The sequence below is a fragment of the Ursus arctos genome, unplaced genomic scaffold, assembly GCF_023065955.2.
Source record: "Ursus arctos isolate Adak ecotype North America unplaced genomic scaffold, UrsArc2.0 scaffold_5, whole genome shotgun sequence".
Taxonomy (NCBI): Eukaryota; Metazoa; Chordata; class Mammalia; order Carnivora; family Ursidae; genus Ursus; species Ursus arctos.
Genome location: NW_026623067.1, coordinates 66,129,053 through 66,156,542, shown reverse-complemented (window position 1 = coordinate 66,156,542; position 27,490 = coordinate 66,129,053). Strand labels below are relative to the sequence as shown.

Below are 27,490 nucleotides of genomic sequence, written 5' to 3'. Positions count from 1 at the left end.
AATTTATTTCAGTAATGTTTTGTAATTTTCATCATACAAGTTCTACACCTCCATGGCTAAATTAATTTCTAAGTATTTTATTCTTTTTAATGTTACTATAAATCGAATTGTTTTCTTAACTTTGAAACTCCTAAATTGAGGTTCCAGTTTAATGAGAAAACAACAGAGCAACATAGTTATATACAAAATTTAACTGTATGTGGGTATTGTAATGTTTCTTTAAGACTTGGTAATGTATGTCAGAGAATATGACATTCTTAATTCTAAAATTCTTAATTCTAAATTTTCATTCTTAATTCTAAAATTAAAAAAAAAATGAACACAACTCCACGACAGACATTATATAAATGGTAGACACTGATAAAGTATGTAATAACAATATGAACGAACAACTTTAAATGGTTCTGTATTTTGTTAATCACAGTTAATCACACATATATATATATACAAGTCCTATTAACCAGTGAGATTAGATGAGCCTATGGTTACCCTCAAATAGCTCTGTAATGCACAAATGGGCTACAGTTATTTTACATGGTATCTGAGAAGTCAGAAAACATAAGAGAGATTTTTGTTAAATAGTCAATATTTACCTTTCAAATGGTATGCATACTATTTTTTCTTCCACCTCTAGACAACTTTCCAAGTGCAGCATCTCTAAATTTAAACAACAGGTCCCAATTGCTAATCTGTAAAAGGAACTCTCTGTACACTATTCTTTCTGCATCTCCAGACTCAAGGACATTAAAAGATCTGAAAATCCATCCGCTAAATGCACATATATACACGCAACACCTACATACAATAGCCCCACCCAAGAAGGTTTATCTCAACTAACCTAGCATTTCCCGAGCTTAACATCTTGATGGTGAGCTCCCTGAGGGCAAAGACAGCGTATCTCTGGCACCTATCAAAGTACCCAGCACAGAGAGATGTCAATCAGCATCAGGTAAACGAATGAATGAATGAATGAATGAATGAATGAAGTTTGGGAAACCAACAACTAAATCTGTTTGGTGCTTCCCAGAGGCCACGTACATAAAAACGTAATTCCAAAATAAAATCGGTTTTGATGCCTGAAACAAACCAGTAACACTATAACTATCTTTTGCAGCCTTTAAAGTCTCGTGTAAGTCTCACTACTCCTATGACTCTTTCACTCTAGATGTCATCAATCTTCTCTGAAATGTTATAGCACTTTTAGTCTTTACCATATAATTTGTACATTATCTTACAGAACTCACTACAGCATGTTTGATTTATGACTATTTGACTTCTGGCTATGCACGTTTCTGGTGCTCTGTAAATTATAACTATCATATGATAACAAGCAGGCAGCACACCAATAAGCCTCTTGTTTTTAATAATTATTGTACGGTTAATAACTGTATGGCCCTTTATATCTATAAGGTTCATTTAAAACTATTATCTCATTTGATTTCACAATAATGGTGCAGCGGATATTGGTGCAATTATTCCCATTTTGTGGATGGTGCAAGTAAGAACCAAAGAAGTAATGTTTCAATGATTAGATATTTGTTAAATTATAGACTAAACCCAGCATTTATGACATCCAAAGCCCATTAACTTATTGCCCGGTCTGTTTTCTGACTTGATCAAACTAAGCCTTGTTCTGACATTCAGAACACATCCAGTTCTCCAGTCATTCTACCCTGCACAACTTTTATCCCAGACACTAGTTTCTAGACAGTTAGTGATTCAAGAGGCTGAAAGGAGAGAAAAAGTAAGAAAGAAAGAAAGAAAGAAAGAAAGAAAGAAAGAAAGAAAGAGAGAAAGAAAAAGGAAATAGAGAGAAGTCCAAGGGAAGTAAAGAAAGGAAAAGATACTAAGAAGTAGAGACCCAGACTGGAGGACTCTAGGCCTATCTGGCTAGCAGATGTGTTTTGTTTGGCCACCGCAGAGCGTTTTTGAAAAGAGTGAATTCATTGCCAACTTTTAAAATGGCAAGTGTTCTCATCTATATTTCTGGCTTCTCTTGAAAATATGAGATGAATGGCAAATTAAGCTCAAATTTCTGCATGGTGACAATTTGCTCCAGCTGAGTAGTGGCTGCTCCCTTAAGACAGAGTGTGTCCCCTCCCGTGTGCCCCAGTCCCAACGCTTTCTCTTATGCAACTCCAGGTAGCATCGCTCTTGCAGCCTCTCGAAGGATTTGCAGCTATTTCTCCTGCATTAAGAAATCTGATGGGCCTCATTTTATGGCTGTCTCTGGCTTCCTATAGATATCGCCATCTTGAATGGGTTTTTTTTTAACTATTAATAATCAGAGGGCTACCTGAAGTTGAACTCTTTTTTAGCTGAATACATTCATTCATCGAACAAATATTTATGGAGTGCCTGCTACGTACCTGGCATTGTTTAGGAATCAATCTCATTAATTCAAAGTTATATCTTAGTTTTCCTCTAAGATGACTAACAGTTACAAACAATTACTATCTGCGAAAGAGTCAGTCTTATGTCTAAGATACAAACACTCTTAATTATGCATATTCAGGATCAAATTCCAGCAATGATTTGGTTATAAAATCCAAGCAGAGCTTTAAGGATTCCCAAAGGATGAAATAACACTGTAACAGATCAAGATGCAGCGAGGGTTGGTTTGGATATTCTAAAGATTTATGATTTTGTTTCTTCAACTGCGTTACATAGAAAAACATACAAGTTTTTAATTGGGTTTGCCTCAAGAAGCCAGACAGGCTTTGGTTTGTAGATAACAGATGAACCAAAGCTTATTCCTTAATTCCTTTATGTGTTACCCAGAACTCTGAATACATGAAAAGGTGAGCGGAAAGCAGATACACATGGATAAGCTTCTCTAAATCTTATTTTCATCCCCAGACATCTCTTTAAAGCTGCTATCCCATTCCCCGTAGAAACTCTACTGAATTTCATTAATCCTATACGGCTATGCCTTTAATTTCTGATTCATTTCAGTAAAGGAAAGGCAGGAAATTATGGTAAGTAAAAAGAGACCATCAAAAAGAGGTTTTATGTGATTTATTACCATGTGTATTAGTATCCCGTGGCTGCCATAACAAATTAGTAAAACGTAGTGGTTTAAAACAACAGAAATTTATTTTCTCACAGTTATAGATCAGAAGCCTAACCCTAGAAGTCAAGGTGTTGGCAGGGCCACTTTCCCTCTGAAAGCCTTAGGGGAGAACATGCCTTGCCTTTCCCAATTTCTTGTGGTTTGAGGGGGTCCCTTGGTTTGTGGCTGCAAAGTTAAAATACCTGCTTCTGTATTCATATGACCTTTCCCTCCGTGTCTGTGTCTCCTCTTCTCTTATAAGGATACTTGTCATAGGATTATCAGGGTAAACCAGGATAATCTCAATTTAAAATCCTTAACTTAATTACAGGTGCAAAGACCCTTTTTTCTAAATAAGGTCACATTCACAGGTTCCAAGGGTTAAGATACCGACATATTTTTGTTGTTGTCGTTAGTCCACCACATTGACTGACTAGACTGTTTCACTGTTTGAGCTCTTGATACACCTTTCAGAAACATTTATACCATACAGAAGTACTATTTATACTTAATTCAAAGGGATGCTCATGATTAATTCTATAAAGGGTTTAGTATCAAGTCCTCAGTCAACAACACAAGCTTTAATTCTGCCATTATTTCTATACAAAAATTAGATGTGATTTATGGCATGCCTGCTTATCTGTTTTCTGTAAATATTTAAATGAAAGTTTTGCCAAACAATGTAAGCTCCGAGAATCCAAGAACTGTGCCTTATATTTATTTGTTTTCTACTCAACACTGAAGACAGTCCGTGTACATTGATAGATACTTATTGATGCTTACTGATGAGCCCACTCATCTCAAACTACTTTGTCTGCAGTCTCTGTAGAGATTTTGCTAAGGGTATGAATGTATGGGAGGAACAAGGGCAGCTTTTGTCTGACAGTGTATTTTCCTTCAGGGGTGGGGGGAAGCATGACCAAGGTTAGCTCAAGGCATATAATTTCTTCATTTTCTCCCCCTCAATGAGTCCTTCCTCTTTGGCTCTTTGGATTGATGTAAAACCGGCTTCAGGAAGGTACAGGTAAGAAGAGTAAGCCTATAAAGTCTGTTCGAGAGCAGCGATACAAGAATATGGCTTAGAAATCTTGACAGAATCCGTTGAGTGATTTAGTCAGGACTGAGGCTCTACAGAATTGCCACTGGGAGATACGTCGATAGAACTCAGGGAGGGTGTATGAATACCTTAGTTGGAACTGTTCTGAATGACTTTCTTGGAAGGAAGGGAAGAAAGAAGGCAGGAGGGAGGGTCAGAGAGAACTTGTGTGAATAGATATTAGGATCAACAGAAGAGTTATTTTTAGGTCCAGAGCATTTCAAAAGTTTTTTGAGACATAGTAAGAGATGTCAGAGAAAGAGAAATTAAACAAAAGTCTGTAGAGAAGTGAAGAAATTTTGCACTGGGTTGGTGGAGTAGGAAACAGAAATTAAAATATCAGAATGCCATGAGCTGGCTAGAGGCACTTAGTAGCAGAGAAATACTAATGAACAAGGAAAAATAAATGCTTGTAGAGAAGGCTGGAGGAATACAGAGCCTCAGTGCTGCAATTACAGCATGAATAGCTGGCCCATCTGGGGTTGCTGGAAGGAATCATTAGTGCTGATTAAATGAATGAGCTCTTGCGCTAAAATAATCGAGTATCGTAGAGGCATCAGAAGCTGGGCTAAAAACTTGTAGCAATCCTCCTGGTAGTTCATGAATTACCAAGAACACCTTCTCCTAAGCCTCTCTGAACCTCCACTGATAGACCTTATGGACACTTTTTCTAAGGTGGAGAAAGAAAACCTAGTATAATGATATCCTTTTGTTCATTTTAAGTAGAGGTCACTTAGGTTTCCTTAAGCTCAATGAAAACATTATCCAGGCGAAGATTCCACTTCACACTGAAGTAACTACTAATCCAAAGCCTTAGATTAGCCTCTAAATGGTTTTCCTTTAAATAAGGAAAACTGTAAAACTCTGAACATTTGGTGAGGAACTGGATGAAAGGCTGGGCTCTCTAGACAGTTCTGCTTGGGAGACATGTGACCTCTACTATCCCTTTTCTGTCTGTCTAGCCGAGGCGTCTGAATGCTCAAGGATTGTTTTCAAACCAGATTGATAAGAGACTAAAAAGACCCAGTCTAAGTTTGCTGGACCATATCTTTTTTTTCCTTAAAATGCCTATCACACTGTGAATGTGAAACACAAATAGGTAAAAAGAAATCAAACGTGGTCAAAATAAATATGTCTTCTCTTGCCAAAATGAATATTTCTGTGATTTTTTTTAGAGGCGGAAGCAATGACAAGTTTGAGATGTGTGTCAGGGGGAGGAAGGAGAAACTATGGGTTGGACCCAAAGCTCCCTCTTGTTCTGGAGAGGAGGCCACTGCCTAGGGACGTGTCCACTAGGTGGCGATTCATCTCTTACATTCATCCTACAATTGAAGGCCCAATCTGCTAAGCATTGTAATGGGCATGAGAAAGGAAAACATGGATCACTTGGGTTAAAAATTGCTTTTCTCTGAAAATCGCTTTTGAATAATCCAGATATCCCTTTTAGGGTGAAAAGTGAGTCATTTTGGAAGATCTCCTAATCAAGGTTCTGAGCATTAAGCAGAGTTGAAGAACTTTGAAGCTGAAAGCAATCTTAGAAACCATTCCAATGATCATCCGATCATCCTTGTTTTGCAAATGAAGACACTGAGAACCAAAAATATCAAATCACTTGCCTAAGATTTTAGTATTAGACAGTGAGGGAGCTAGAAGTAGATTCTATAACACTTTAGTCATCCTGGTCCAGGTTAAAAGATTTTGTCAATAAATGTGCTTAAATTCTAGGCACAGTCCTAGGTTCTGGGGATGCAGAAGTATCACCTGTCTTGAATCAGCCCTTATAGTATGATTGGAGAAACAAATAATTGAATAGGCAACAGCAATGCAGAGTGCATTAAACAGGGACCGGTGATGATGTCTGTCTGTTGCCCAGAGCAGAACGTGTCACATGACAAAGCAGGCGCAAGCCCTCAGAACAGTGAGGCGAGGCTGAGTGTTTGGGAGAGGAGGCGAGCTCAGAAGCTGGCTAGGGACTTCTGACAAAGGCAAAGGCTAGATATTCTAAGCCAGCGGTTCGGTTAGAAATAGGACACATCATGTCAGAGGATAACAGTAGGCAGTGCAGCAGCCCCTCGCTCCAGGACCCGCACTGGAGTCAGACTGCCTCACAGATCACAAGACCGGGCAAGTGGTAGAGACCAGAACACGGGCAGGACGCAATCACTCGGGGAGCCAGAGGGCCAGGCAAGGTGGTGAGGAAAACACCTGGACAAGGGAGCTGAGCAGCAGTTGATCAGACAACAGAGTAAGGACACAAGAATCTGGCGTGCAAGTCGATTCTGTCCTAGTCAAGAAGCTTCTAATACACGTTGTGCTGGGACAAGAAATCGTTCCAAGACCTGAGCAGCTCAGAAGATGCTGGCAAGCACACCCAAGTAGAACCCCATTCATTCTTTCTGTTTCTCTCGATAAAGCGACACAGAGAGAGACTGATTTACTCACCTGGCAACTGCATCTGGCCGTGGCATTATTCCCATCAAAAGTTTAAACCCGCATGCAAAATCTCACAAACCCGTGCTCATCTCAAAACATACGCACGAAGATTGGTGAAAGGGGGAGGGGGGTATCGTAAATAGGCGGGACATGGCTCCTTTTGAAAAGAAACTGTCTTGGAATCCGTTTCCGAAGAACGTCTAGCTCTGCAAGACTTACCACATACATGCTGCCAGAAGCAGTTTCCAACTGAGAAGAAGCCTTGGGTCCTGGGAAAGACAGAAGCAAAAACACAGAGTAAATTGTGTGTGAGGAAGACAAGTTCTTCCTTTATCCTAAAAAATGAGTGCCAAATCAGGCCGACAGCAATCCACTCCTACACAAATTGTGCCTGTAGATCTTACAATATGTGCCTGTTTTCTCCTCCCAGGAACTAGCTTTTCAGACCACTGAGAAAAGCCCACAGGTGAGTCTCAGATCTGAACAGTGTCACAATCACGAAGCGAGGCACCACTAGGACAAAGCTGAGTTTTCTGGTGGATGCTGACTGTATTCATTATCTCTAACTCCTGTCTTGAAATGTTTCACTTAAACCAAACATAAATCTTGGCTTGCTGTTGGTTTGAATTCACCAGGACTGTTCAAATGTGTCTGGAATATGCCATTTACACAGGATATTAATTTTTGAAGATACGATTTACAGTGCTTTTATCCTTCAAAAACACTATGGGGTTATTTTAATGAACAACTCGATATGGCACGGGCCTTGGGGAGGGCTTGTGGGTTGCTGACATTGTTCTATTTCTGGACCTATATATGATAGTTCTATGATATTTTGTTTTATAATCATTCATTGGGTTTATGTTTTATATTTTTCTTCATTGCGTTTCACAGTACAAAAAAAAGTTTAACAAATCTTATGGTCTGTGTTTTTGAATCTGTGAGGCCCTTCAAGAAACTCAGTAAAGTGCTAGCAAATTCAATAGCGATATTCTGTGAAATCCACTGACAATGAAAAACCAGTTTCCAACTACATAATAGTTTCTTTCATAGCTGCACTTTAAAAGTAAAGTATTTTAACGTATATTTCCACTGTCTCTTTAATGACTTGAAAACACTTCACAAACATCTTTTTGCTTTTCCTAGACTCCTGATACCCAGGTGAGGGGATGTTGGCCCACTTAACCATATCATATAAATTAAGAAAATGGGAATTCTGAAAGCAATTTTTTCATGTTTAAACTCTATCCTTTGAACTCTCACTTCTTAGTTTTGGACTTTCTGAGGAATGTGTTCCTGGCACAGTACTATCTGCCATTCATTCACCTCAGAAAAGGTAGTTGATTTCTCCAAAAGCATTTATCCTTCTGTTCTTACTCCAGGTGTGTTAGTGACAGACCGTGAGACTCGGGGGCTCCAGATTAATGTTTACTACACCAGATCTGAGTTTTTAATCCTTTCCTGAATGTTCTGCTAGTTTAAACTGGTTTTCCTGTCTCCCTTTGTTAGACTGTGTATATATCTCCTTGATATAATACTAGAAACAATCCATGTGAGTCTTATACTGCCAAGTTTAGATCCAATCAAAATTTGTGGTTTCTGTTTCAAACCAACCTTGAACCTTTGGTGTTTGGGACTGTTTAATTTTGGCACAGGTTTGCTTCCTGTTTCCAAGAATGACCTATTATTAGGCTCAAAGCCTTCTTGCCTATCTAATAAGTTCTTAGAAAGCAAATTATCATTGAGTGAGTGAATTTAGTAAGTTAAACATTCATGATAATGAAATAAAACCTGGAAGAATCTAGTAAGGAACACAAAGATGTACTTGATACAAAATAATTTGTATTTGACAAAGGTCTAAAACATCCAAAGCTAGCTTATAATTTTATACATTTAAAATACTAAAAAAAAAAAAAAAAAAAAAACAACCAAAAAAAACTAGTCCTTGAAATTGACCTCAAAGGGTTTTACTGTCAGAGAAATTCTGAAATAATTTTACTTAGTTTATTGAAACTAAAACCAAACAGGCTGGGTTAGAAATCAGGATGCACAGATGAAATTTTTCTCTGCCAATTACTAACTACTACATACAAGTTTTTAACCTTTGCTACTAATTTAACATTTTTTCATAGATAAGTTAGTATCTTTTATTTTTTAATACCAAAATACTTTATTGAATGGAATGGTGCAAATGAAGGAAGAAAGCAGAGGTGGCTGTTTTGGTGAAGCTTCCAGAAAGTGCAGGCGACACATGTGAGTGCACGGTGTTATTCACCATGGGGAGCTGTTTCTGCTGGTTATGAGGAAGCCTGCCGGAGGCTTCACTCTCAGTGCCACTGTCTCCCAGGGTGTGCCTGTCAAACATATATACCGTGATGCCAGATTTTGGAACTCCTGTCTTGCATAAGTTTATTACACAGTCATCCATTTTTTAAACGGATTTTACCTGCTTATTTAGATCATGCGTCCCTAGGAAGTCAAACAAATGGGAGTCCTTTTCGTCAGTACATCACTTTATAGTCGTAGCAGTAACAGACTCACACACGACCTAGGTGGGCTGGACACATGCCATCTCGGTCAGCCTGCATTCCCATCATTAGGGGCAGCTTTACTGATATTCTGAAGCAAATCCGGCCACCTTTTTGGTTCTTCAGGCCTGGCAGTGGTTTGGGGGCACCTGCAGGGAGCGTGTGGTCATCATGCTGGTAACTGGGAAGAGCTGGTGGCTGCACGGTAGGGGAATGGCATTGTCTTTGTGGCAGTTTGAACATAGAATGTGCTAGTAAAGCAGAGGCCTGGCTCTGAGCGGCTGATCAGGAGCAAGCCTCAAGTTCTGGCCAAGCACAGCTATAGGAGGAAACTCTGGTCACACAGCATCGGCTCACTCACTATAATTTTTATGCAGGAGTTTCAATCGTCAAAAAACTATAATAGACTTCTGCTTCCAGCCATAATGGAGTCACAGGAACCAGATATATCCCTTTCTCTTAAACAACTAGAAAAACCTAACAAAAGATGTGAAAGAATAATTTTCAGACCTTGGACAAGAAAAATCACAGGACCATTATCTCAGAGAAGGGCAACGAGGTGGGGAGCTTATTGCCTGGAAGTAGTTTATAGGTCACAGCATGGAACAATGTGGAATGTAAAAAGCACGTGGGTTTCACTCAGTTGGGGAGACAGAGACATCAGAGTTTAGGAAAGCCAAGGAAGTTAGAATTCATGGGACAGAGTACCAAAGGAAGGAAATGCACAGAAAGAAACAAAGAGTGAGAGAGAGAGTGTGAGAGAGCAAACTCTCTAAACTATACAAGGATCCCCTTAAGTCTTGGGCTGAGTACTGATGTACACACCATGAAAGGAAAACAATCAAGACCTGGGAAAGAACCTCTACAAAGCAGTAAGCTAAACAACCACCAGAACTCACACGAGGCTGGGAACATTTCTAGTTTTTACCAGTTAAAGTAGAATGGTCTTGTAGTATACAGGGCCTTGGGTAGAGTCCTCTGAAGGGTATTGCCTTAGTCATGGGGCTACATTAGCCTTACACTAAAGGTTGCTCTAGTCATGCCCTAACAAAGCTTAAAAGCAAGATTAGAAAGGACTCAGCCAATTTCCAGTATCTTAACTGCAAGCCAGAAACATACTCCTTAAAGGAAAACAACAAAACCCAGCAGATAGTAATGCAAAATTCATAACATCTGTCCTCCAATCAAAAATCATGAAAAGAAGTAGGGAAATATGATCAATAACTAGGAGAAAGATTAATCACGGACACAAATACATATGTAATGGAGACGATGGGATCAACATATATACCAAGCCATTTAAAACAACGATTTTCAATATGCTTTCACATTCAACAAGGTGGAGGAAACATGAACATGAGGATAAGAGACAAAAAAGATAGAAAAATGCTCAACTAGCCTTCATAGAGAAGAAAACTAGAGTATTCAAAATAAAAAAAAAATCATGGGTGGGATTAACGGCTGATTAGATACTGCAGAAGAAAATCTCAGGAAACTTGAAGTGACAGCAATAGGAATCATCCTAAAAGAAGCAGAGAGGGAGAGAACTAAAACTGATAAACCGAATCTCACTGAGCTGTAGGACAGTATCAACAGGTCTAATGCACATAGAATTACAGTCTCAGCAGAACAGGAGAAAAGAGAACAGAAAAAATGTTTTAAGCAATAAAGGTAACATTTTTCAAATGTGTTGAATACTAGAATGCCACAGATCAAAGAATCTAATTACCTCCCCGCAGAAAAAACAAGGAAAGCCCAAACAAGGCATCTCATAATCAAAACTGCTGAGAAGGTGAAAACCTTAAAAGAATCTAGAGTAAATGACATATGGCAGAAAAACAATGGAAATGATCACAGATTTATCAGCAGAAACCACAAATTCCATAAGGCAGCGACACTTCTCTAAAGTGCTAAAAGGAAAAAAAAGATAGTTACAAATAGAGGTACGAAGATAAGCAGACTTCGTGTCAGACACTCTATAAGCCAGTAAACAGTGCAGCTATAGCTGTAAAGTCCTGAAAAACAGAACTATCAACACAGAGTTCTACATCTGGTGAAGATACATTTCAAAAAAGCAAGATTAAATAGACTGTTAACAGACAAATAAATGTTGAGAGCATTCATTATCAGTAGGTCTAAAACTATCAAATATGTTAAAGGAAATTCTTCAGAGAAGGAGAAGAAATCAAAATAAAATCTGGATCTGTACAAAGGAATGAGGACTGTCCAGAATGGTGAATATAAAATACATTTTTTCTCATTTTTTATATGTTAAGATAATTGAATGCTTAGAGCAAAAGTAATAGCAATATATTGTGGAGTTTTGAATATATATATATATAGAAGTGAGAAAGATTTGCAACATACAGAAAAATGACAGAATGATCTGTTTGCAGAATATATGAGTAATTCCCATGAATTAATAAAGACAAAATTAACTTTCTCACAAAAGAGAAAACACAAATGGCCCAATGAACATTTGAAAAGATTCTCATGACAAATTAGAGAAATGCAGCTTGATATCACAATGAAATCCCACCTAAGATCCACCAACTGGCAAAAATTAGAAAGTTGGAGAACATTGGGAGTTGGTGACAATATATAGAAATAGAGACTCATTGTCTGCTGGTATAACTACAGTGGGGGGAAAATGCACTGTTTAGTAAAATTCTACTCCTATGTATAGTCTGTAGAGAAATTCTTGAGATCTATACAAGAATGTGCACCATGACAATCTTTGTAGTACTAAAAACTTAGAAACCTAAATGTATGCTGAAACTGAATGGATAATTATAGTATAGTCTTACAATGATACAGTATACACCAGTAAAAAAAGCAATTTATAATTACATGCAACAATCTGAATAAATCACAGAAGCATAGCATTAAACAAAAATAGCAAGTCAAGTATTGCTTATCATTTATATGATACAATACCAAAAACAGGTCAAGCTAAATAAAATACTGTCTTTCCACTAGATCCTTCAATATATTTATCACAGCAATATTAAAGTCCCTGTCTGATATATCTTACACTTGGCTGTCTCCGCATCTGATTCTATTGACCATCTGATTCTTTTCTCCTCTTGACTGTGGCCCCAAGTTTTTTTAACCACTTGGCATAGCCCAAACTTTTTTATCGTGTGCCCAGTATTGTGCATACAAGAACAGTGGAAACTGAAGAAATATTTACCTCTAAAAAAGGCATGCCCTATTTCTATCATACCACCAGTATAAAGACTGAGTCAATCTACTCTACAGATTAGTTGGGTCCTGGCTTTGTTACAGCTTTAGTTATTTGGTTCACCCCCGGACTCAACTGATTTGATGGAGAAATCAGGACCTTCTCTTCAACAGGACTTGAGATCTTTGCACTCGATAGCCTAGCGGCCAGCTCTTTGAATGTGGGATGTATCTTTTTGCTTTACAGCTTGTGAAATCCCCAGTTCTGGGGATTCTAAAGAGTTCCCTTTGCTCACTAGGGCTGTTATTGGCCTTCTGTATCCCAGGAAATTTCAGCCTTAGCCTTGGGAGGGCCAAGATGATGCATTCAGTGCAGGCCTTAAAAGTCTTGAAGAAGAGATTGCACTCTCTTGCCCTGCTTGAAGCCTTCAGCAAGCACTACCTTGCTCTCAAGGAAGGCCTGGAGATCGAGATCCTCGGAGGCATTTCTCCTCATTCTCTTGCCCTGATTCCAGCCTTCAGTGTTTTACCCCACCACTCACGGAAGCCTGTGGGAATGAGGTGGTGGGTAGGCAGAGGGAGGCTTGCTCGGGGTCTGGACTCCTGGAGATCCTAATCTGTCCCACCAGCTCACATGCAGCTTCTAAAAGGTTGTTGAAAGTTTGGCTGTTTTTGTGTCACTGTGTTCAGGGACAGACCTCTCCCTCTGTGAGTGATACATTAAAGTAGCCACGGATCTCTTCTTTCCTGGGAATGGTAATTACTTTCTGGATTTTAGTTCATTTAGCTTTCTTACATCTTTAGTACTCTGATTAGTTTTAAATACCAAAATTGTATAAGTTATCTGGACTGTTCTTGTTGTTAGAAATGACAAACTTGTGACTTACTAAATTATAAGTGGAAGCAAAAGAGGAAATTTGAGTTGTAAAAAAAGGATTCACAAACAGGTCCTTTAAAAAAATTGTATTTTTTTTTTTTTACCAAATTGAAAAGTATTGCATATTCATTATTAAAGCTCAAATTATATGAAAATTACAAAAATCTCAGATACATAAATACTGAAAGTCTCTTAGTCCCAGACTAATCACAGGTAAGAGTGTGGTAGTATTATTCTAAATAGCAAACAAATATTTGTAATCTCAAAAACAGTCTGATTCGCCAAAACTGATTTTAAACACAACTGTGTATGTTGCTTGAGCTGGGTTCACACTATTCATTTCTACATGTAATTAGGATAGATGGTATCTCCAAATAAAATTACTGTCCTGAAAATTTATGAACAGCATGCAACAACTTTCCCCTTCTCTTTTCTCAGCAAGTCTTGACCCTAGCCTAATCTTATGATAAGAAAATTTCATTGTAGCAAAATAACCTTAGCTACATTTTGACTGAAGATCTACACAGATCACAGAAAAACAGGTTAGCTGAATGAAACTGTCATCAAATTAACATGTATGCTTGATGGATGCTGTATTGAGAGAATCTCTAGAAGTTAATACCATTGGGCTGTTTTGTCAATGCAGTGATTGGCATGTATTTTTTAGTCAGAGTTCTCTAGAGAAATAAAACCAATAGGAAATACATGTGTAGGAATTGGCTTACGTTGCTCTGGAGGTCAGTAAGTCACACGATTTGCTATCTGTAAGCTAGAGACCCAGGAAAAGAGGTGGTGTAGTTTGAAGGCCTGAGCAACAGGGGAGCTGATAATGTGAATCCCCATGGAGGCCAAAGGGCTGAGAAGAACAGCAAGAAGGGGGGTTGCTGGTGCAAGTCCCGGAGTCCAAAGGCCATAGAACCAAGAGCTCCAATGTCCTAGGACAGGAGACAATGGATGTCCCAGCACAAGAAGAGAGAGAATTTGCCCTTCTGCCTTTTTGTTCTACTCAGGTCCTAAAAGGATTGGATGATGCCTAACCACACCAGTGAGGGTGGATCTTCTTTATTTAGCCTAGTGATTCAAATGCTAATCTCTTCCAGAAACACCCTCACAGACACACCTCAAAATGTTTACCAGCTATTTGGGCAAGCATTAGTTAGCCCAGTCAAAATGACACATAAAATTAACCATCACAGAGCATGACTGCCACTGAGAAAAGAGAGAGCCATTCAATTACCTGAAAAAATTGTGGATATAAAAATATCACCTTTGCTTTGTTCATTTTTGTTGATAACTTGAACACTAGGTTTATGAACCTATTTAAAGATAACATTTTTTTTTTCCTGAGGAATTCAAATGAATAAAAAGTTTAGTATATTTCAGGAACTCTAAGAAAAATTAGAAACACTCAATACTTGAGATTAAAAAGGATACTTTGTGGCTGTGTGATGGTGTGTCCCAAAAGTTACAAAGGCACACTGTTTTTCTTAAAGAAGAAGTGTAGCCCCAATAGACCATCTCAGTTTATGTCTATTTCATTGCTTATTCTACTGAATTGTATGGCAAACCTTTACAGCTTAAGTTACTCAATCACTCAACAAACATGTATAGACCACCTGCTACATGCTAGGTGCTGTGCTAAGTGCTTTGGTGTTAGGATAGGAAAGTGAGCAAAATCAAATACAATTCTTGCCCTTGTGTTGTTTATACACTGCTTGGGAAGACAGATACTGTTCTAGTAATCACAATAAATAATGTAAAATTACAAGTGGAGATAAGTGCTCTCCTTCTAAGGAATGTGTTTTATAAAAGCATGTAACAGGAGAATCTGACCTAGACTGAGGCAGTCAGAAAGGGCTTCTTTGAATCTGAGATCTACAGCATGAATGGGGGTTAACTAAACGAGTGGAAGAGATCTGGTTTAGATGAAGTGAACAGCGTGTGCAAAGGCCACATGCTAAGTATTGTTTTAGGGACTCCAGACTAGTATAGCTAAGAGGCAGAAATTAGAAGATGATGGTTTGAGATGGGGCAGAAAGGCATGCAGAGGTTTGACCATGTAGAGCTTTAAGAGACTGAAATGTTCAAGTCTTTATCGTAAGAGAAACAAGAAACAATTAGAGGGAATCTGGGGAGGGATGGAAGGAAGCTGGAGAGTGACTTACTTAGAATAACATTTTGAAAATATCACACTATTTTCAATACGGGGAAAGTCTAGAAGGCACCAGCATGAATATAGGAAGACCAGCTAGTAGATTTTGCCAGTAGACTTGGTGGGAGGAACAGTCTTCATACTAAAGTCTTGTGAGTAAAGAATGAGAGAAATGAGCTATGATTTGAGATATTCCTTAAGAGGTAAAATTGATAGAACTTGGTAACAGTTTTGAATTGGGGGAGGTAAGGAAGAAGGAAACATCAAGGATCACTTTCAGAATGTGACTGGATGGTGAGGCCTGTACGAATCCTTAGCAGAAGATCATGAATTTAGGGGCGCCTGGGTGGCACAGCGGTTAAGCGTCTGCCTTTGGCTCAGGGCGTGATCCCGGCGTTATGGGATCGAGCCCCACATCAGGCTCCTCTGCTATGAGCCTGCTTCTTCCTCTCCCACTCCCCCTGCTTGTGTTCCCTCTCTCGCTGGCTGTCTCTATCTCTGTCGAATAAATAAATAAATAAATAAATAAATAAATAATCTTTAAAAAAAAAAAAAAGAAGATCATGAATTTAATCTCAGATATTTTAACTATGTTAAGTTTTTAAAGTGAGTTATCAAATAAGCAATTGTATTTATAGGTCTGGAGTTTAGAAGGAATGTTCAGACTAAATGTATAGTAGTAACATAGATATCTAAAGTATGATGATGGAAGAAGTTAGGGGGAAAATTATAGAGTGAATAGAGAAAGAAACAAAACAAAGTAAGACAAAACTATGGCATATTTAGTTTTCCAAAAGTGCAATGTGTCTCCCTCCTGACGTGATGCCCTGAGAAGGACACAACATCACTTCTGTGAAATATCTCCCCACAAAGGTTTACCTGATTCTAATCATAAGGAAACATGAGACAATCAAAATTAAGGAACATTCTACAAAATAATGATATTTTTTGAAGAGTCAAGGTCAAGAAAATGAAAAGAAGCCTGAAGGATTGTTCCAGATTAAATGAGTCTAAAGAGACATAACAACTAAATGCAATGAATGATGCCAAATTGGATCCTGGAGCTCTGTAATGGTACAAGGAAAACTGTTAGGTGATAAAGCGTCTTGGCACAAATAGACAATCATTTACCACTTGATTATATATGACAGAAAGGCAGGAACCATGTCAGACTTATTCATTACTATACACTCTGTGAAGAGTGGCCAAAATGCTTCACATACGTAAGTACTTAAGAAATATTTTCTAAAATAAGGAATACATGAATAAATAGGGTATTCTTGGTGGATTTTTCGATCTATTAGTTGCCATTCTCATTTTCTGAATTTGATTGGTTTATCAGCTAGTTGCCATTTCCATTTGCTGAACTTCTTGGTTCCTACAGAATTGTAAGTGGAGAGAGGGTGTATTGACGTTGCTAATCCTCTTACTGTCCCCTGCTTCCTTCCTCTCCCCTAATGACTAAGCAATGACTTTCATGCCCATAGTCACCCTATGGACATACTCACAAGATTGAGAAATTCAATACAGCTCACAACCAGGAGAAAGGGCACTATCTCAGAAAGAGCGGAGTTTCTTCCATTGAGCCACCAGAGCTACCATCACTCCAAATCCCAAAAGGCTTTCATAACCTTAACCTGGAGGACTGCATCATCATTTTTTGTTAAAATAAGCTAGTTGGTACCTGATAACAACTATTGTGTCCTCTAGATAGTGGGACCATTTTGATTAATCTGAGTATCCCTACCAGCACTGAACACAAGTATCTTACACATGAGGAATCTTGATTATAAACACACACACACAGAGAATACATTTGCTGTCCATGCACCGCACTTCACAATAAAGACATTAATTGATCTCATAAGCTTCCTATTAGCAAAACAGAAGGTGGTTGGGGTTGATGAGTAGAAACCTCCACTATGTTTTATTTAATTGTGCTACAGTAAAGGGGTCTGTATCACCAACCGAACAGACAATTTATGCTTCATTAAATTCTCCTCTCATTTTTGCACTTCAGGTACTTCAATTAGATGGCAGCTCTGGTTTGAATGGCTCATTCAAGCGTGACAAGATGCCAGCGAGTATCTGGAGGAGAACAGAATTAAGAGCACCCTTTACATCTGGAAGACACTACCTCTCACTTCGTATAATGCTCAATTGAACCCTGTGGCTCATAAATATTCATAAGTGTGAAAAAAATCTTGGATAAATGAACAGACATCACAGAATTCCTTGATGGGAGGCTCAACTAATTCTTCAAAATTAGAAATTTATTTTTACAGAAGTGAAATGTTTGCCTCATCTGGCACAGTTGGGGACTAAGTGGCTTAGAGATCTATTTATTTTTAATTACAGTATGCATAGAATATTAACCCTTTGGTGATTAACTATGACCCACCAAAATGTACAGCTTGAAAGATGTAAAGCTTAAGACTTTTCATTTTCTGAAATCGAATACTCTATATTTGAATATTTTCTTTGGAATAAGTTTAATTTCATGCCAAATATGAGTTAAGTTTTTATATTTATATGTATATATGTATATACACACACATATATACACATACTTAAATTTATACAAATAAGGGGAAGGTTTAAATATGTGGGGATGCTTTTATGTAAGCTCCTTTACCATTATCATAACTTCATAGAGAATCAGATAACCTGTAATTTCATTGGTGAAAAGCTGAGAATCTTAATTTTTTTTTCTTTGAAGATAATTAAGTACTAAAAACACTACAGCCTCCTTTTAAAGTATTTACAGTATTTTTAAGTTGCTTATTTTCACAAGCCAACAAAGTCATATAAGATAATTCTTCCAACTCTTATCATTTCAGTGGACATAATCATTAACCAAAATGTAGCCTCGATGACTGGACGTTCGTACTCCTTAAAAAGAAAGTTCCCATTTTCTCTGGGGTTTCTTCACGACTTTGCATATTGTGTGATTAAATACCTTCCCCAATTTATTCTCTAACTTGCTGACATCCAGATTCCTTGGAAATTGAGCCAGTAGCTATGGCACTCTTTGTTCTTATATTTTATCTTTCAAGGAAACTAGGAGCTTTAAAAAGCAGTTGAATCACATTTCTTGGTAGTACAGGTTAATTCCAAAGAAGCTCAGTGGAAATATGGAGACTTTCAGAGAAAAGATGGAAAAACACAGAGAAGCCAACCGAGATGGATATCAGTGATGCTCAGGACTTGAACTCTAGCTGATGGAAACGATTCAGCAAGCAACCTTAAACTTAATTTTCCTCTATGGAGAGGAAAACATTTTAATTTTTTTTAAAGATTTAATTTATTTACTTGAGAGAGAGAGTGTGGGAGAGAGCTAGAGCACAAGCAGGGAGGAGGGGAAGAGGGAGAAGCAGACTCCCTGCCAAGCAGGGAGCCTGATGTGGGACTTGATCCCAGGACCCTGAGATCAGGACCTGAGCCAAAAGCAAATGCTTAACCGACTGAGCCACCCAGGCTTTCAAAACATTTTTTTTTTTAATTAGTTCATGTACTATCTCTCACGCATGAAGCCACTGAACTGCAGGTTTGGTTTCACCAGATTTCCTCTGGCTCACGGGAGCCACTGCTCTCCCCCTTCCTGCTCCACACATACTTTCCCCAAACATTCTTTATTAAAAAAAAAAAAGAAAAGAAAAAGAAAAAGAAAAGCAAAGAAAGCCTCTGCTCTTCATTTTTGCTTTGCCTCCCACACATTGCTGTTAACCATTCCCAAACATAGATGGAAGACAGGCTTAGAATCTTCAACTGGTGCTTTTTTATAAGATCTCTTCTCTTTAAATACTGTGATTCATTCTTCTGAAGAAAAATTGTCCCTTTTTGAGGTTTTTCCTCTCACCAGTAATTGGTTATTTTTGAGACTTGCCATTTTGGCAGTACTACTCTCCAGTGATAAAGTCCACATTGATGGAACGGCCAGTGTACAGTCAGAAAAACTCACAATTTATATTTCTCTCATGTGCCCTCTCCTAAGTAGAGAAAAAAGGGTCAAAGATGTAAAGAAACAGAAAGCAAACCCACCAATAATCTCTGACTGAAGGAAGGAAGCGGACATGAAGAGGAATAAAACAATTTCTTCAGTTCTTTATCATGCACAATTTCCTTGCTTTGCCACTGAGCCAAGAAAGGTGTGGCCAGCATGCTCTCAGGTGCGGGATTATTCAGACTACGGTTTGGCCTTATGCACGTAGGCATGCAATAAGGACACTAAAAATTCAAAATGCTTCTTGAAAATCAAGAAGAGGGATGCCTGGGTGGCTCAGCTGGTTAAGCGTCTGCCTTTGGCTCAGGTCATGATCCCAGAGTCCTGGGATCGAGCCCCACATCAGGCTCCTTGCTCAGTGGGGAGCCTGCTTCTCCCTCTGCCTGCCACTTCCCCTGCTTGTGCTCTCTCTCTCTGACAAATAAATAAGTAAATAAATCTTTTTTAAAAAAGAAAAGAAAGTCAAGAAGATTGTTCTTCACCATGTGTGTGTATGTGTGGCAGGAGTGGCCATCCCTTTGTCACAAGAGCAACTTTTTCCAACATGAGATCATATAAAAATTTACCTGGCATCATTTCAGATTAATATAAGACTTTTACTTAAAAAAGAAAAATGTTAATGTAGAGGAAGAAGGACATGATTGAGAGATTATCCAGAAACTAAAAATTTACAAGAACCTCACACTTTGGATCTGTCACTATTAAGCTCACCTGCCTTTATAAAATAAGTTATGTTTCCTTAGAACCAACTGTAGGTTTCCTTCTACTACTACCATTTTTCACTAGATAGAAAGATCTATATAGAGATATCCATTATAGGTTGATATAAATGGAATTCAATATAGGATAAGAATTCTATATATATGTAATATATATCTCCATATAACAATATATGCTATAGAGATATCTACACAACTGTATCTATATATATCTAGAGAGAGGAGGGAATCAATAAACCAAGTTTCACAGGATATGGATACTAACTAATTTATTCTTGAACTAGCTTCCTATACACATATATGTGTGTGAGCACATACATGTACCCTGTATTAGTGCCGTTGTTCACGAAATGTTTTTGGATTTCCTTCTTGCAGGCAGAAGGTGGGACAGCACTTCTCCGCACCTTTGAAGTAAGATGAGGCCATGTGACTTGCTAAGCCAGCAGTGGTATGTTTCACACCCAGGTGGAAATTCTGAGAGCCAGAGCTCATCTCCTCGCATTCCCTTTCTGTTACCGTAGTGACCATGGAGGCACATAGTGACATGAAGTCTGTCAGCCTGGGCTCCTGAGTGACCTGGATGAGCACACACTCCTGACAGCCTGTGCCGGGCATGTGGGATCGCCCAGGAAAGACATTTCTGCCGGCAAAACCCTGAGATATGGACTTGGTTATCACAACATAATCTAGTCCAGGAGTCGGTATAATTTTTTCTACAAAAGGCCAGACAGTAAATATTCCTATTCTTATTTTTTTAACAAACTTTTAAAAAATTCTTAATTTCCAGACTGTATAAAAAGAAGCTGCAGACCAGATTGGGCTTGTGGGCCTCAGTTTTCCAATGCCTGACCTAGCCTATTGAGTGTAAAAGGCATTTATCTTCTCTCTGCATCACTTTCTTCAGCTGCGAAATAGAATACAACCGTCCTAACTATCCTCTCAGAGTTTCCCCGAGATTGAAAAAAGAAATGGACATGAAATTATTTAGAAAAAAGGTAATGTTATATGCTGTGCAAAGTGTTATTATTTCAACTTAAACAATGATACAAAGCAATACCCAAACAAAGACGGTTAAAAAGAAACAAATTTATACGCAACTAATGAATCATCGAACTTTACATCAGAAACCGGGGATGTAGTGTATGGTGACTAACATAATAAAAAAACATTAAAAAAAAAAGAAATTTTCTACATTGAATTCTATTTATTCATGAAGATACCCTATTTCATTTCGTTTTGTTTTGTTTTGAGATATCCTATTTCAAATGAAGCTCTGCTATGCCATAGCCCAACACTTACCAAGGTGCCCTTTGTAGACCACTGGTCCTTTAAGATGCCACACACACACACACACACACACACACACACACACATGTTAAGTTCTTTGGATGAATAAGTTTAGGCAATTCTACGTACTCTTTAACATGATATCTATCAATATCCAGTGGAATCTCTCTTCAACCCAAGACACTTTGGGCAGCCCTGCATTGCCTCTTCCTTCGTACTAAGCTCCTTGAAGTTAATTCACTGCTAGCTTAACTAGTCAAAGTCAACTCATCCTACTCCCCCAAGTTCTGCATTTATGACCCAGCTCTTGGTTTACAACATCTCCGCACAACACGCATGGCACGCACAACGCGCATGGCAACAACAGCAGTTGCTGACAATGGTAAAAATTAATTTCATGCTAAGGTGTGAAGCTGCAACAAATGCAAGTTCCCTTTGTTTTGAAAAGAAACACTCAGGAAATAGCACTGTATGAGAAAGGCAGAGGAAATACTGTTGGTTATTTGAGTTTTTACCTTTCTAGACCAAGTGGTCCATAAGAATCAAGAGAATTTGCAGTAGCACTCTATAAAGAATTTCAGGCTTTCAAGCAACAAATAGAGCCCTACAGAGACCTGGTCATCTGTGAGTGACATTATGTTATATTGGACGGCTTCCCTCCCATGTGTGATAATCATCTTGATTTGCTATGTTATCCAAACCTAATTCAGTATGCACCCCTAGAATGAGGAACAAATGTTTGCCATTCAGAACTGCATTACAATGGTTTAAATCAGCAAATCCAAGAAAGGGGGAATCATGAGACAATAAAGAAATTAAGAGCTAAATTAAATATGCTTCAGATATATACCTATATATTTATATTACGTATTTTTCCCATATACATCTATACATAATTTTATTATGTGCCTGGAAAGAAACTTGAGAAAAGTGTTAACTATGCCAGAATAGATATCTCTACTTCAATTCACATGGAATTATAGAATGTTATACTCATGATTTTGGTGATTTTCCACAAGATATAATAGGGGAACAAAGTCACAGAGTATCTTTAAGGTGCGATGTAACGGTCTATCCCATGAACAGAAACTGCCTCCAACTGAAATGTTCTGGAGTTCTTCATGCATCCCCATCCTTTCCGCTCTGAATCACCTAAATCAGTGTCAGAGTAACAGCACCACTGGAAACTAGAGTCATCATACATCCAGGTTCTTTCCCTTTTTCCTCTGTTGCACACAACCTTAACTTCATCCCAAGTCTCTCTACGCAGTGGGAGTGAAAGTAGCTCCTATCAACCATTCAGCTAAATCTCTCCATTGAATCTGACTGGGCCAATTTAGGTTATGTATTTGTGAGCAAATGACAGCCAGGGGAATGTTGTATTCTGATTGGCTTAAACACTGGTCCTCAAGCAACACTGGCAAGGAAGGTGGGATTATTGTAATTGGCTTAATTGAATCAGAAGCTGCTTCTAGAATTAGGGTCACCTCCGAAACCATATGGCTGCTGCATGTTAGGGGGTCAACCATAATATCACTGTAACCAGCTTTTTCTGGAAGACCTATAGAGGTCTTTTAAAATAATCAGATACATGTCACCTTCAAAAATCAACCCACTCAATTTAGAGTCAGAAATTGATAACGTAAAAAATTATCTTCTCTTGCTTGCTTTCTCTAAACTAATCATGCAAATTAGCCCAGACCATGCAAAGGGAAAGAAATTTAGCTTATTTTGAGAGAAACCAAGGCTTAGAAAAGGAGGTGTTTGTTTGTTTCCTGGTTAGGAATTATATACCAGTACTGTATCCCAAAACACGGGTCTTCACCACCCACTGACGTGCCATAAGTTTGATGTTGATAAATATAAAAAGCTCTGGCTATGTAAGTTTTAGTCACATGATATTTTAGGGTAAAAATCTGATGTTTGAGTCCTGGTTATTGCACTTCCTGGTGACCCACAGCAAGTCACTTGACTGTTCTGTGGCTCAATTTCCTGCAGTGTAAAATGGATAAAAATAGCACCTAGTTTATAGGGCTGATATGAGGATTTAATGACTTAATATGTGTCAAGGGTTTATTACAGGGCAGGATGTGGAAACAGAATTATTGGCAGTTATCATATTACTATCAGTATTTTTGTCTTCTGTTTCAAGATGGTGAGCTGTCTTTTGGAGACGTTCGAAGCTAGACAAGAAGAGAAGTGGAGACACTTTTTAAATGTATTTTCAATATTATTATTAAGAGTTTGCTTTTAACTAAACTAAACTGCATTTTTGATAATTGTGAGAAACACAAATCTGGGAAGACATATTTCAGGCAAAATGATGAAAATTCAGCACCTCATTTTGTATGCACCACGTGGCTATAAAGCTCCTCAGGACATATTCATGCTGAGTCCCAAAGTATAAGAAAGAATCCAGCTTGTTTTAAATAGCATTTGGGTGCAATTTTAATTGCCAGTTGTTCATGAATTTAACTTGAGTCTGAAAGTACAAGCTTATCTAAAAAAAAAAAAAGCCTCTATTATAAAATAACTATGTTTAAGTGATTGTTATCTTTGGAATATCCTTTTAATTCCAGTAGTTTTGAAAGACTATGAGTGGTTTATGCTGTTCACCAATAATATGATTCCAAATGTTATTTTTAAAATTGTTAAAATAATACTTAATCCAATTAATGATCTAATAATAAAACAAGTAGGACATTAACACAGGCTACTTTGTATGGTGTGCTAGAAGGTTGAGTGAATGAGGCCAAAGTTACAGATTCTATTTATGATACGGTCTAGTCTGAAAAGCTCTGTTTTATAACCGGTGCACTTCCAGGCAGTCCCCTAGGATGGCGGGCTTTGAGGACAAAAGAGAGACTAGGCAAAGGTGGAAGGGGTACAGCCTGCATGCATACACTGTTAGAAAAAAATCCAGAGCTGGGTCTTATAGATGGTAGTCAGTGGCATTATGAGTAATAATAATTCTAACGACAGCCGCTTACTGAGTATTTATACATCGAGGGTATAAATACATGCTAGATGAGTTGGCAGATGTTTTACAAAGTTAATTTCATTTGACTTAATCTTTGCAACGACACAACGAAGGAGGTTTCACCACTCTCTTTTCAAAGATGAAGAACACAAAGCTTAGAGAGGTAAGGGGCCTTGCTCAAAATGACACAGCTGATCACTGGTAGAGTCATCGCACTGCATACAGGAAATGCTCTTCTTCGAAGAAAGGTGCTTGAGGCCAGCACCTGAGAGCAGGTGCTGGGGCTGCTGAGCTTCCTGAGCATTAATGTTGGCTTTCCAATATTTTTTGAGCTATACTCTATAGTTGCTGTTTTCCCAACAGCTGCATCAATAGAAAAAAAAAATCTAGAAGTGTGAAGAATATCTTTCTTCTGATTTTTTCCTTGGAGGAGGAAGACTGGATAATGATGGTGATTTTGATAAAATAATAATAGGTATTAGTGAATACTTACCACGGGCCAAAGCTGTTTTAGCACATTTAATCCTCCCCACAACCTCAAGTGTAAGATAGATATCATTTTATTCTCACTCTACAGATGAAGCAAATGAGGATAAAAAAGCAAAGTAATTTCCTTTAAGATCACACAACTACCAAAAGGAAGAGCGGGGACTTAAGTAACCTCCATAGAAGGTGAAAGTCCATGCTCCAGGACATAGTGACAAAAATAAACAGCAAATAAACATTTACATAATTTGGTGGATTTGTGATAAAAATTGCACCCAACTTTCTATTACTCCATCTAAATTTATCCCCCCCAATTTAGCTCTCAATGATTTATCAGTTATTTCATGGCACAGCACATTATGCCTGTAATGAAAGCCGCTGGTAGAAACACACATATTTCCTGGGAGACAAAGATGCAGGGAATGGAATGTACAAGATCCTCACACATTCTGAATGGGATGCAGATTCTTATTTAACTTCTTTTTCATCTAATTGGTGAAAAGTCATAATTGTGCTGACACTTCCCTAAGGTAGCTGTGATGTGTATAAAATGCTCAAATTTACTTACAGCATGTGTGCATTCAGCCATAAAAACAAAATGGAGAACAATTCAAATTAAATTTCATCATTTGTTCAAATACATGTCTCTTTGGTCACACCTTCTTAATGAATGGTAGCAGACAAGTGACACAGCTAATAAGTTATTTTAATAGGGTGATGTAACGGCGTGTGAACTGTTACCTCCTGGGAGAGTAAGTGACAGATTCCAGTTCTCATTACTGTGTAGATTAGTCTCAGAGAATTCATTAGTGCCCAATGTGGCAGCTCTGCTGAGTGCCCTTAATTTGGAAAAAGAGACAGGAGGCCTGTGTGTCCAAGAAACTCTAAGACAGATGAGCTGAAAATGAAGGCTTTTAGGGCAAAGGACTCTCTTGAGAAGATGGCAATTACTCACCTAGCTTTCCAGGCATCGGTGACAGCTCTCTTCTCTTCAGTCTGTGTCAGTACACACACTAGGAACAACAGCAGACTCCTGGATTTCCCCTCACCTATGGGGAGGCAGGTTTAATGCAGAATGTTTCAAAGGCACCATACATCTAGATGACTTATCTCCATTATAAACGGCTTTTTTATTTTACAGAATGACAGTGAGCAGAAGTAGCATAGAAAAATGCGATCAATCAGTAATCCTATTTTATTGTTAGGTAATATTTTTAATCCTCTCCACCAAACCACCAAGCAAGCTTGGTGTGGACTGATTTAAAAATCCACTATGTGGGGGCGCCTGGGTGGCATAGCGGTTAAGTGTCTGCCTTCGGCTCAGGGCGTGATCCCGGCGTTATGGGATCGAGCCCCACATCAGGCTCCTCCACTGTGAGCCTGCTTCTTCCTCTCCCACTCCCTGCTGTGTTCCCTCTCTCGCTGGCTGTCTCTATCTCTGTTGAATAAATAAATAAAAAAATCTTAAAAAAAAAATCCACTATGTGCTATTTCTGCCACATGCTGGTAAAGATGTTATAAAGATATTTGAACTAGCTCCATAACAAACACCAAGTCCTGACTTCTGGACAATTAAAGGTGCCAATGTAGGACCGTTCATATTAAAAAGCTTTCTAACTTTTTTTTGACTGAAATCCTAGTAAGAAATATGTGTTACATATAACCAGTGCCCATATACTAATAGGTTTTACATGGGTGAAGTTAATGTTTCAGGACATGTGATGCACTCTTGTCTGTACTGTCCTATTTTAACCTCTTCATTTAGTTTATACAATTGTATTGTAGGCTATTCTGTCTTTTCAAATGTTGGTTTTTAAAAATGTCAATTCTGGGGCGCCTGGGTGGCACAGCGGTTAAGCGTCTGCCTTCGGCTCAGGGCGTGATCCCGGCGTTATGGGATCGAGCCCCACATCAGGCTCCTCCGCTATGAGCCTGCTTCTTCCTCTCCCACTCCCCCTGCTTGTGTTCCGTATCTCGCTGGCTATCTCTCTGTAGAATAAATAAAATCTTTAAAAAAAATACATAAATAAAATAAAAATGTCAATTCTTTTTAAAAACTGATTTTACCACTTACTAATAAGCCAAGATCTATAGTTTGAAAAACTGTATGAAAGAACCAAGGTCTCAAGATAAAGCCCTTTACATATTAATTTTTGCAAGAATTACAATTCATTTATGAGTACTTACGATAGGCCATGCACTCTGCCATTATTTCACAAAATTTCTAACTTACTCTCCACAACAAAGATAGATATTATTCTACTTTTCAGATGAAGAGAATCAAGCTTACAGCAGTAAAGAAAGTTGCTCCTGGGCCCACAGCTGGTAAGTGGCAGAGCTACCATCCTGGCACATAGTAAGCACACAATAAGCACTGGACGGACGGACGGATGGACGGAGAGATAGATGGATGGATGGATGGATGGATGGATGGATGGACAGATGGATGGATGGATGAAGGATGGGTTGAAAACGAGGCACAAGCCTGTTGACCTTGGACTACTGGATGTACTGACAACTAATCCTATTGCAGCATTCCTTTCTGGACCACAGTCTAACACTATGGTTTTCAAAGACCTCAAGACAAAAATAAGAGTTTTCATCTGAAAATGCTATAGTTCTTTCTTTTTTCAGAAGGGTGAGAGTAATCATAATAATTATAATGATTGTGGCTAATACTTATTGCTGACTTAG

The 27,490-nt window shown here is 38.3% G+C and overlaps 2 protein-coding genes across 4 annotated transcripts in view; both read right to left on the bottom strand.

Moving 5' to 3' along the window:
- VCAN (versican) overlaps positions 1 to 25,840 on the bottom strand; it is a 154,058-nt gene extending 128,218 nt beyond the window's left edge. For both annotated transcript variants that reach the window (XM_044384055.3, XM_026498668.4), the window contains exons 1-2: positions 25,752 to 25,840; positions 6,801 to 6,850 (exon numbers count right to left, since the gene is read on the bottom strand). In XM_044384055.3, the coding sequence (XP_044239990.2) occupies positions 6,801 to 6,850; positions 25,752 to 25,767 (66 nt within the window). In that variant the 5' untranslated portion in view covers positions 25,768 to 25,840. The remainder of the gene's footprint in view (positions 1 to 6,800; positions 6,851 to 25,751) is intronic.
- Positions 6,808 to 27,490, bottom strand: part of XRCC4 (X-ray repair cross complementing 4) — a 270,818-nt gene continuing 250,135 nt past the window's right edge. Inside the window, exon 9 of one of the 2 annotated variants that reach the window (XM_057307398.1) lies at positions 6,808 to 6,850. The gene's annotated coding sequence lies outside the window, so the exon portion shown is untranslated. Of the gene's footprint in view, positions 6,851 to 25,751; positions 25,846 to 27,490 lie in introns of those variants that run through there. The other variant, XM_044384061.2, reaches the window with a different exon arrangement.